The sequence below is a fragment of the Pseudonaja textilis genome, chromosome 7 (genome assembly GCF_049901715.1).
Source record: "Pseudonaja textilis isolate UNSWEBS1 chromosome 7, rPseTex1.2, whole genome shotgun sequence".
NCBI classification, from domain to species: domain Eukaryota; kingdom Metazoa; phylum Chordata; class Lepidosauria; order Squamata; family Elapidae; genus Pseudonaja; species Pseudonaja textilis.
In genome coordinates this window covers 21,880,032-21,892,381 of record NC_141996.1, presented here as the reverse complement: position 1 = coordinate 21,892,381, position 12,350 = coordinate 21,880,032, and the positions used below count along the sequence as shown (strand labels likewise).

Genomic DNA, 12,350 nt, shown 5'->3' with positions numbered 1-12,350 from the left:
ACGCTGACAGGCCATGAAGACTCCAAAACCTATTTAAGTTTTATTTCTCTCCTCCACCCTCCAATAGAGCCAGAAGTCCTGTCATTTCACTACCTAGCTAATTCAGTTTTTAGATGGGAACCTGTATTCCCCGTACCAAGAAGAAAAAGGAGACATATGTCTGAGTCTTTGAAGTGGGTGAAGGCCGTCAAATAATTGAAGATTAATAACTGGCTAACAGCCAATATAGCTATCAAATAACAGAAATGCCCTGACGAAAAAGGGAACTATAAACCAACTATCACTCCAACTTATCAAAAAGAGGTTATCGTGAAAATGAGTGCCTGCCAAGGAAATGAGGCTCAATAGGGAGGTATTATTTCAGGGAGACAAAAGAATGTATTAGAGGTTAGTACCTGCTCTTATGACTGGTTATTACCAGACTCAGATTCTATCTTAAAATGGCTTTAGCGACAAATAGGCTATCATCATCATCTGCAACTCAATAGCCGCCTAACAAAAACAAGTCCTGCTTGGGGTGAACATATTTGAAGATGCTATTAAACACTCAGAAAAAGTCCCAATGCTTACTGAAAATGTTATTTATTGTTTAAAAGACACCAACCATCAGGAGCAAAGGAAATTAACAATAAATCTCTTGCTTTAAAATTGCAAAAAGTTGTTTTGCAAAGATTTTCCAATCCTAACAGTTTCATATTTTCCTGTTTCTGAATATATTTTTATGTATGGCCTCCTAACTATAAATAAGAGCACTATAATGTTGGATATAATCATATATCCTTTTTTAAAAACCCAATTCATAAGATATTAGGCAGTAAACACAGAACAGGGTGTTTGTAACGTTTATTGTGCTTCTTTCACGGAGTTGGTGAGAAACTGCCTATCAAAACAAATATTTCATTTAATATAGTTTATTTCAACCCTCACAGACACAGGATAGGAATGTTCTGATGAACAGAAAAAGCTGTAATATGTAAGTATTATAATAAACCAAGTTTATGTTCAACCATCATATGAGGTTCTACCATTCGTTCACTTTGTGCAGGATCTGGAAAACAAATTTAGTAAAATGTTAATTAAGGACAACTGAAGGCATGTCACTTATGCATTATACTTTGTTTCTTCATTTAGCCTATATTGAGCAAATTTAATTTATTCAGGTGAAGAGTGGCCTGAATAAAATCTAGTATTTGTTTCTTATCTGAGAGGTGATTTCTTACAGTGTTTACTCAGGTCCAGACATCCTACACATAAATATGTCCCATCTTCCCTGCAGACTCTACAAAAGGTCTAAATGGACAGTTTCACGTATGAAAAGGAATTCTGCTGGATTGGACTGAAGACCTAGTCTGATCCAGCACTTCCTCATAGTAAACATCTATAACATAGTAAACTTGACTTACAACAGTACTTTTACTGACCAAAGCTACAACAGCACTGAAAAAAGTGACTTATAATTGTTCTTCCCACTTAGTGACCAACATCCCCCCGATCACATGAATCACCACACCGTTGCTGTGTCCAGGGTGATGCGATCACCTTTTGCAACCTTCTGACAAGCAAAATCAATGGGGAAGCCAGACTCACTTAACAACCAGGCTACTAACTTACCAACGGCAGTAATTCGCTTAACAGCTGCGGCAAGAAAGGTCGTAAAATGGCACAAAACTCACTTAACAAATGCCTCATTGAACAACAGAAATGTTGGGCTCAATTGTGTTCGTAAGTCAAGGACTATCTGTAGAGGCCTATTAAAATGTTTAAGAAGCCCAAGGGAAGGGGACAATAAATATGAGCTTAGGTTGTTTCTATTACTAGCCCTCAGCAATATACGGCTACGCATATAAATATGCCATCATGGAAATATGACCCATGTCTCCCTAGAGTTTAAAACTTGTCCAAACCTTACCGCCAAGAATGTCTTCAAAACCAATGCAATCATCATTGCCTTTTAAGACATCCAGTGCCAGATTAGAGCTGTGAAGGAAAGGCAGGCGCTGGATCTACAAAAGATTTTACAAGTTAGTCATCCATATTTATTAATAATGAGATATGCCGTATTAAAGGAACAAACAAATCAATATCAAGTGGCTCACTCAGGCTGCACTTTTTATATTCCACCCATGTAATGTTTGAAGAAGGATGCAGATGTAGCATTCAATATATTGAAAATATATATTTTAAAAATATGAGCTTTACCATTACTTTTGCCGCCATACAGGAATACTGCAGTTCAACAATATCTCACCTCTTCTTTTGAGATGTCAGCAAGAAGAAATAATTGTTCTTCAAAATAATATTTCTATCCTGGTTTTTGTTTACATACTTAATTTTCCATTTGAAAAATAAATTACTTGGGAGGTGCACAACTTTTCAGGCAATAAAGATATCAGTGTTAATTAACATATTTTACATTGTATTTAATATCAAAAATTGAAATGACAAGTTTTATGAAGGGGTAATACCACAACACATAATGCCTAGTAGAATTCTCTGAAGAATTGGAAATAATGGCTTTGCAAAGGGTGAGTGAAGCTTATCAAAAAGTCAATCTCAGTGCAGATGGTGAGATTCCAAATAAATCCAGAGCACTAATTTATATTCAATTAATAATCCTGACAAAACACATTATGTAGCTACCCGTTTCCTTTTGGATAAAGCAAAGTTAGGCAAAACTCAGAGGACACAGAAATAGTAAATTAAAAGAATGTAGAAATGAGATATCAAGTCCAACTAAATCTAATTTATACTATGGATGCTCAAATATATACTCCCACAGGTATAAATCATCTTGGGCCAGGTCAAACTTATAGGTTCTTGACTTACATAATAGAACCAGAATTTCCACTGTAAATCTTGATGGCCATGATGGCACCCACATTATTCGATCCGATTTGATTTCCTTTGTTGTGGTGGTTGTTAAGTGAACAATACAATCATTAAGCTAATCTACGTATTCCAATGGGCGTTTTTGCTAGATGCTAGCCGAAGAGGCACCATAGCAAAAACCATTGTAAGTAACAATAGCACTTAGACTTCTATACCACTTCACAGTGCTTTACCGCCCTCTCTAAGCAGTTTACAGAGTCAGCATAAGGTCCCCAACAACCTGGGTTCTCATTTTACCAACCTCAGGAGGATGGAAGGCTGAGTCAACCTTGAGCTGGTGAGAATCGAACTGCCAAACTGCTGGCAGTTAGCAGAAATAGCCTGCAGTGCTGCATTCTAACCACTGCGCCACCATGGCTCTTCAAATTGCTGTGGAACACTGCCCTGAGTGTGGAACAGTGCAATCAGCCACAAAAATGAGCTAGTTGCCAAGCACCTTAACTCTCATCATGTGGCTATGAGGGAGTATATGCAGCCATCAGAACTCAGGTCATAAGTAATTGGGGGGCGGCTGTCACAACTTTGAATGGTCACTGAGTGACCAAATAAGTCAACGACCACCTGTATTGTGGAAGCCCTAAATTTGTACCCTGAGGCTCTGGACAGAGCAAAACAAGCTCATATGAAATCCTACCAAAATTAACTATTTTACCCATGAACAATTGAATATTTTTTGAACATGAACATTTTTTTTCCATTATCTGGGGAATCCACGAATGCTAGTTTGAGAGTTACTCTGATTAAGTATAAAATGCCCTGTTAAAAGCTACCTTAGATATTATTGTGTTGGAGTTTTTTGCTTTAGGACTTTGTCCTACGTTTTAATGTTGTGTTATGCTATTAACTGTCCAAGATATTTTCAAAATGGGATTGATAATAATTATTTGCCATTTTAATTCTGTAAATTTTAAGTTTTAGATTTTTAAAAATAAACTATATTCTGGAGATTTTTTTTAAAAAAATAAGCATACCTGTTTCACTGCTTTGAATTCCATTTGCAGCTTTAATGGCGCATGTAGCCCTTGAATATTTCTCAGAGTTGAAAAATTCATTTTATCTTGAGTTAAGGAAAACTACCAAAAGAAATTTTAAAAACATTATTTTACACTCCAGGAAGTGAGATGTGAATAACTTAGTAAGAACCATGCACACAGAGAATGCTATTGTTCTTTTTTTTTTTTCTCACAGAACAAGAGAAAATCTCTTGTCCAGAATAAGCTCAAGCATTCCTTTCCATTAACATACAGCTTTGCTGTTTTACACAAACAGAATTCATGTAACCCACGTGTAATGAACAGATGAATGATCCAAATCCTACACAAATCACCCACCACCAATATATTTGCATATTTCTCTTTTCTGTAGAAATAATATCCTATTAAATGTAACTATTTCACAGAATAGGAGTCGCCAATCATTTGGATCTCAGGGACCACCAAACTCATAATTTTAAATCCCATGGATCACTAATACGAATTTTGACCGACGGTAGCTTGATGTTGATGGGAAAGTCGGTCCCATATTCCAGAGCTGCATAGTCATAGGACTGGCCTTTGCACTGGCCTGCCATGGATGAGCTGTTCCGGGATGACCAAAGGGCCAGTCTTGTGACTACTGCAGCTCTGGAATATGGGACCGGCCCTTGATGAGGTTAGAAATGTCCGCCTTGGGGAGTAGCATGTGTAATGTGCAAATTTGCAGGTGGTGCAACCTGCAAAAAGCAGTGCAGTCCTCATTGGCTAGGACGAGGTAATGGTGCTGTTGCGGCAAGAGAGGGGCAGCGGCACAGGCAGGCCAGAGTGGCGAGGGATATGGCTGGAAGGTGCAGGAGCACCACAAACTGCAAAAAGAGTACGGAACACTTTGGTAGGGTTATTTATGAGTAAATAGAAATGTTGAAAATTCCATTGGAACATAAAATTCCTGTTGTCTATCATATCACGTTAGAGAAGACTAAATGGATAACAAGAGGAAGACAGCAGTGGCTAGGTTAATGGTTTTGAAGAGAAATTGAATGAAGAACAACTTTTTGCCCAGTGGGACCATGATCGATTGAGGAAGGAAGAAAATGAAGTAGATTAGAGGAAAGTAGGAAGAGCTTGGGTTTGTGTAGCAGGAGCACCACGTTAATTGCATCAGCATTCCGCCTTCGCTTGAGGAGTCTGGCCAAAGTTTCTCACGCTGCTCACGCTTCAGTGCTTTGACTCTCAAGGACAGTTTGGCCAAGCTACCTGCAAAATCGTCTCTCTCTCTCTCTGTGTCTCTCTATCTCCCTCTCTGCGCTCACAGAAGCAGCGCGAGAAACTTTGGCTGGGCTCTTGAGATACAAGTGACTCCGGTTGCTTCTCTCCGTGAGCGCTCAAGAGACAGAGGATTTTGCAGATAGCTTGGCCGAACTCCTGTCCCTGGGAGTCAAAGCGCTGAAGTGGCCACCCTCTACAGCGGAGATTTTCAACCCCACCAGTACATTTGTTAGTGAAGGAAACCCTTTGTGGACTATTTGCTGAAAGTGGGGGGAAAATTGAACTGGTGACTTATGGATTTGGTTATTAGAAAGCATAAAACATCAGAAGGTAATCATGATACAACTTTAGAGATGGAGGAAACATGACAAATTTGTAACCGCTGCAAAAGATTAAAAGCAGCACCTTTATTTTTCTTTTATTTATTGACCACTTTTCTTTACTCTTAAATTTGTATCATTTTTTACTGTTGGATAGAATTCTTTAAAAACAAATTCCACTCTCAATTGAATTTATTTTCTTTTAGGAAATGGAAAATTGAAATAATAAATCAATCCAAGATATGAGCTATACAAAGCCAAGCTCTTCCTACTTTCCTCTAACCTACTTCATTTTCTTCCTTCATCAATTGATCACTGGGCAAAAATTTGTTTTTCATTCAATTTCTCTTCAAAACCATTAACCTAGCCACTGCTGTCTTCTTCTTGTTATCCATTTAGTCTTCTCTAACGTGATATGATTGACAACAGGAATTTTATGTTCCAATGGAATTTTCAACATTTCTATTTACTCATAAATAACCCTACCAAAGTGTTCTGTACTCTTTTTGCAGCTTGTACTAATTATTCAAAAGTATCTATTCTGTAAATTACTGGTTGTTTAGAATGTCTCAGTTAATTCTGATTTTAGTTCAGGCATATGAAAAGATACATTTTACTATGGACAGTTATTTTTAATATCTATAACTACATCTACCTATCTATAATATTCCCTTCCACTTACATTCTTCTCTGAAAGTTCCAAAGGATGAACGGGAAAAAGTTCACTCTTCACATGTGGAAAGCTGCAAACACAAGTAAACAGAGATACCGTATAAAATCTTACGTCAAAATAAAGTCTTGTGAATGAAGGCAAATATACATGTCAGTCTTGTTTCCTTCATCAACTTTATAAACTATTCCAAATACAGACTTTAATTCTAAAAAGCCTGAAAATCTGACAGAAACCACTTAATTATTTTAATTATTTTTTTCTTCATTTTTACCACTGTAATGTTCATTATATAGTATATTTCCCCTTAGCACATTTATATACTACTGAAAACATTTTAATTCTATTCTAGGAATTTAGTTTAGTTTACTTTGTCACTGCACATTATACAACAAAATTAAATGTCATCTTCAGTGTACATAGCTCTTGAATACAGGTAATCCTTGACTTAAAATCATTTGTTTAGCGACTGTTCAAAGTTACAACAGCATTGAAACAAAGTGACATATGACCAGTTCTCACACTTACAATAATTGCAGCATCTCCATGGTCATCTGAGCAAAACATGGGTGCTTGGCAACTGACATTTTTCCGTTAACCAACTAGTTTGGTGTAGTGGTTAAAGCATCAGGCTAGAAACCAGGAAACTATAGGTTCTTTTCCTGCCTTAGACACAAAGACATCTGGTTGACTTTGGGCTACTCACTTTCTCTCAGCCCTAGGAAGCTGGCAAAGGCAAGTCAGTTCTGAAAACCTTGCCAAGAAAACTACAGGGACATGCCTGAAGGAAAGGAACTCCCTCCCCCACCCATGACTAATAATATTTAAAATTTCAGTCTTGTTTAGCTTACTCTTAAGTGACACACTCTATCAGTTACCAGGCTATTCCCAGTTAGCATTATGGTGTATCTAGTGTGAAAGAAAAATGAGGCATGAATATTTCCACAGTAGATAATATGCCTTAAAACAAGGCTGACCACGCCAGAGTTTTTTGTGACATGTAGTTGCAGTACTATATGAACCCAGCCAATGTTATTTTATAAATATATATCTTAGCATAGTATCTGACTCCAAATATTCAGTAGCCTAGTCATTCACTTATTTTACCACTAAAATTGCAACCCTTTGCAGCCACATTTTCCACAATGATTTGTTTACTCATAGGTAAAAGAATTCCAAAGAGACAGAACATACTTGTGCAGACATCAAGCTGATTGGAAATGGTAGCAATCCATTACTACTAATAGAAGGAACTTTTCATCTGATTCAAGAGGATGAATTGGTTCCTTTACCTAAACAAACTGGAAGCATTCTGGAGAATGTTTAAGGGCCATAATTCTGTAGAAATAATCTCTATATTAAGTATTTATTGCTATCTTGATCTTGAACACTTCTATTAAGAAGTTGAAGTTATAGTTTATACTAAATGGCTGAAGATCTGGCACATCAAAATATATTTATGTTTCAGTTTATTACAAGAAAAGATCAGCCTGCAAACAGATACTAGTCTAAAAATTGACTGGAATTTTTTTTTAGTTTATATTTTTTGAAAATAAACTATTTCCACACTATTTTTCACAAAAGCACACATAGATCAGGCAGAAGCTTTTTTCCCCCATCTTGATCTCTGATTACACAGGAAATTCACCCTGATATTTCTATAAACATCTGGTACTTACCCTCTGTGTATCACATCATGACTTTCAAATGTTCCACTAGCTGAAAAATCAGGAACTGAAATGCTGTCCTTCAACTGAGATCCAAGCCCCCTGGTATTCTTAAACAGAAGAAAGCTATTATTGTAGACAGACAACATTGTTCATCTCAATACAATTAATTCTGTGCAACTGAGACCTCAAACTTTGCAATAACTGTTTGTTAAATACAAGTAGTCCTTGACTTACAACCTTTCATTTAACGACCGATGTTACAATGGCACTGAAGAAAGTGATATGACCATTTTTCACACTTACTACCTTTGCAGCATCCCCAGGGTCACGTGATCAAAATTTGGATGCTTGGCAACTGGTTCATACTTATGATTATTGCAAAGCCCTGGGTCATATGATCACCTTTTGCAAACTTCCAACAAGTAAAGTCAACGAGAAAGACAATTTCACTTAACAACCAAGTTACTAACTAAACAACTGCAGTGATTCCCTTAACAACAGTGGCAAGAAAGGTCATGAAATGAGGCAAAATTCTTAACTGTGTCACTTAATACCAGAAATTTGGGGATCAGCTTTGGTCACAAGTGGAGGACTATCTATAGATGACATAGCATTCAAAGTTAGAGGTAATGCAAAGCATTTTAAAATCATTTCCCCTGTTTAATACACATTTAACACAGAAGCATATTATCTTGTAGGTAAATCTGGGCTGTAACACTAAAGCTCTAACAGTTTTGATCTATTCTGTCCTGTCAAAGTAGCAAATGAAGTTAAAACAATGTATAAATTGTTTGGACCTAATAGTATAGATTAGATACTTTGATAATTACTAAATTTACACCCAGTGCAATTCATCACATGACTAGCTCTTCTCTGACTTGCTACATCAATTACTTTGGTGTGCAGGCTGTTCTTAAAACAGTTCTTGTGACTACAATTTCTACAACAATTAATATACGACAACGCTTATTGGAATTATTAAAATCTTTTTATAAAACAATACAGAAACATGTTTATTATATTTTTATCCATGCACATACTTGATCAACTCAATACAGTAAACACAGTACTCCATATAACAGTACAATTTAAACCTTTGTTCCTGCAATCTGAGTAAACATACTTCTATCAAATTGTCAAAATCAAAGAGAATTCAACCAAGGGACTTGCCAAAATGGCAACAATTCTTTCTACGTTTAAAGTATCTCTAAACATTCTCACTTCCAGGAAGATGAAAGGAGCAAAGGAACCATACACTTGGGTTAGTTACTAAAAAGTTTGACAAAAACTATATTTGTGCTTCTGTCAGCCAAGCACTATATCTATCTGATAAATGAGGGAGAGGGGGTGGGTGTGTGTGTGAGAGAGATGAAAACTCAGGGATATGCAAAATGGTTTATTTACAACAAAAATCCCTTGTAAAACAAGCAGAATATATAAAGAGGGAAAACACTTACCATAAATTGTAGAACAAGACGCCCCCATACTTTATCTACTTAGTGCCAGGGTTTACCAGCCCACCCCACCCCACAATATATTAAATATTCCCATAAAGTTGTACATAATTCTAAGGAATGGTTCACTATAAACAGCAATACAGCGAAATAATATTAAGACCATATCACAAACAGTCAGGGAATATAGAACAGATTAATTTATGACCTGAGACATAAGCTGATGTTATACTATGAGGCCAAGATTCCCACAAGTATTAGCAACACTTGTTTCCTTTCCCACCATCAGCTTTTCTTGTTTATTTTAACTGTACCTTATTTGTCTCTCTTTCAACCAGTCTGCATGGGTTATTGCACTGCATAATCCTGACATGAATCTCCAGGCATTTCCTTTGCCAAAAAACACACCTCTATTTTACAAATATTTAGAGTGTATAAATTTAAAATGAGCTGACTTATTAAAGCACAAGGCTTGACACTGGATAGATTAAGTAAATAAGAAGCTGAACTGCAGGAAATCCTCCAACAATGACACTGAAACTAATGTGCTATTGCTTCCTTGTGGAAGTGAAATATCTGCAAAGTAAATCCTGCAAAAATCTTGCCAGCCGACAGCAATCCAGCAAAAGTAACCAAGAAGAGTCTGGTCCCAGGGCAAAGTGAATGTTTGCCATTGTTCAAAAGCTGCATTTCCATTAACATCAAGAGTGATACTACCATATTTAATAAGTGAAATGTATCTTTATACATGGTTGCTTAGAAATCAATCATTTCCCCAATTTCTAGCCACTTTTTTTTTAAAAAGTACTTTTTTTTAAGTACTCATTTCATTCTTATGTTTAGTTGTCCATCCCAGTGTGATGATTGTACCACTATTTGTTTTTCTCCATAAATAATGCAAGTATTTATGTGTTGGATCTTGTCACCATAGTTTTAATATTTGCAAAGATAGCATTTCTTAATTGTGATGTATGTTTATTTGCAACTATTTTTTAAGCAAAATCCATATAAAACTACAAATATCCACATTAGTTCAATACATCTCCTCTAATACTAACAACACTTTCTTAAACATATGCTTTTGTATCTTCCTTACAGCCATTGCAAATAATGTTCATCTGTATCAGTCAACAGAAAATAGATTTTTCTTCTAGACAGATTCAGCTGGATTAACAAAGGCAGAAGAATATTTGCACACATGTTACTTCCTAATTTATATCCAACCTTTTCTCCAGCACCAAAGGTAGTGTATACAACATTCCCTCTTCTAATTTTATCCCATAGCCATAACCTGTTAGGTAAGCTGGGCTGAAAGAGAGTGGCTGGCCAAAAGCCAGCACATGAACTTCCAAAGATGAGTGTCTACTTGAACTTGGGTTTTCCCAATCTTAGTTTAATATCTTTGGAAGCTTATCATTTCTCCATTACTGCTGCTTTTTCAAGCATGCATGCAATCATATTTCTAGGCTACAGACTGCATTTGAAATGGAAAGCAGTTAAATATAAACCCTGCAATCAAATCTACTGTCTTAATCCAAGTAAGTCCATGTAAAAAAATTTGTCAAACCCACGTTGACAAAAGATCAGTATAGAAAAAAAGCAAACTTGACAAGTAACACAGCTCTTTTTTTAGGAAGTATTCTGCTGCAGTTGCACCAGCACATTAAAAAACGAAACTGAAGATTATAAACCTGAAGATGCAGTAAAATAACTTTGTTAGCCGCCGCTAAGCCCGAACAAACTGCTGAAATAAATAAAATATTAAACCGTGATGCTTTACCCATAGATATCCTGCAGAAATCTAGAATTTGAGCTCCCGTTAATTGGCCAAGAAAACCCTCGGGCTGGTTAGGAAAGTAAAGGAGATGCAGAATCCCAGATTTGGGGAAAGACCTCACGTGCCCATCTAGACTCTCGGAAACCAAATACCACCAGGCCTGCTTCTGATAACGCGGAACCCCGTCGGGAAAGCCAGGAATAAGCCAGCATTGAACATTAAGGTAACCTCCGGTTTAAAAATAAAAATAAAAATCCCGGTTCTGTCCGGTCATCGCTCCGCAGCACGCGAGAGCCAACGGTCCTCGGTTCGTCGCGGTGGATCTTCTCCCTTTCTCGCGCCTCGCGTCCCCTCCTTTCGCTCGCCCGCCCCGCGCGCGTTCTTCGCCTCCCTTCAACCCCGCAACGAGCCACTCACCATCTTTGCACAGTCACCGGCGGCAGCTTCCTTCCGCGGGCTCCCGGTGACGTCAAACACACCCGCCCCGACGTGCACGAAATTCTCGCGCGACGGGAGAAGAAAGTAGGTTTGAGAACGAGCTCAGGGCGCGGGAGGGGGCGGGGCTTGGAAGGGTCCTCCACCCGCCAATAGGAGGCGGCCGCTTGCGGGCAGAGAATTGTTTTCTACTGTTATTGTGTGCTGCTTTGTTAAGCGTCTCGGCTTCACAAATTATTGCAGTTATTATTAGCTGCTTTCTATTTCTGATAGTCCTGCTGGGATGTTTTCTCACAGTTGCTGCCTCTGGGAGGTCAAAATAAAAGTGGGGAGGAAAAAATAGATTAAAGACTTGCATTATCTTTTTTATTTATTTGTTTGTTTGTTTGTGCTTACAAGATAATAGGTATAAGTAAAAACATAGTTATGAATACATGGATACATATAAGAAAAATAAAAAATATATAAAAGAAACAACAGGACAGGGACGGTAGGCAGGTTGGTGCGCTTATGCACGCCCCCTACAGACCTCTTAGGAAAGGGGTGAGGTCAATAGTAGACAGTCTAAGATTTTAAAGTTTTTGGGGTTGGGGGAAAAAACTACGGAGTCAGGTAGAGTATTCCAGACATTGACCACTCTGTTGCTGAAGTCGTATTGTTTGCTCTTGTATTGTTATGGTTGAAGCTGAAGTAATCATTGACTGGTAGGACATTGCAATGTATTTTATATACTATAGATTGGACCGAAGGTGGTGTAGTTCTAGGTTCTCTAGGTCTAGAATTTCAAGTCTGGTGGCATAAGGTATTCTGCAATGAGTAGAGGAGTGGAGAAATCTTGTGAAATATTTCTGGACTTTCTCAACTGTGTTAATATCAGATATGTAATGTGGGT

The 12,350-nt window shown here is 37.4% G+C and overlaps 1 protein-coding gene across 1 annotated transcript; it reads right to left on the bottom strand.

Moving 5' to 3' along the window:
- Positions 1–828: 828 nt before the first annotated feature.
- Positions 829–11,764, bottom strand: POMP (proteasome maturation protein). Its single transcript, XM_026708934.2, has 6 exons — positions 11,441–11,764; positions 7,802–7,899; positions 6,135–6,195; positions 3,861–3,962; positions 1,910–2,003; positions 829–1,048 (listed from the first exon to the last, which is right to left on the bottom strand). Exons 1-6 carry the CDS (start codon positions 11,441–11,443, stop codon positions 981–983), a joined length of 426 nt encoding a protein of 141 aa, XP_026564719.1. The 5' UTR covers positions 11,444–11,764; the 3' UTR covers positions 829–980.
- Between the last annotated feature and the right edge of the window lie 586 nt (positions 11,765–12,350).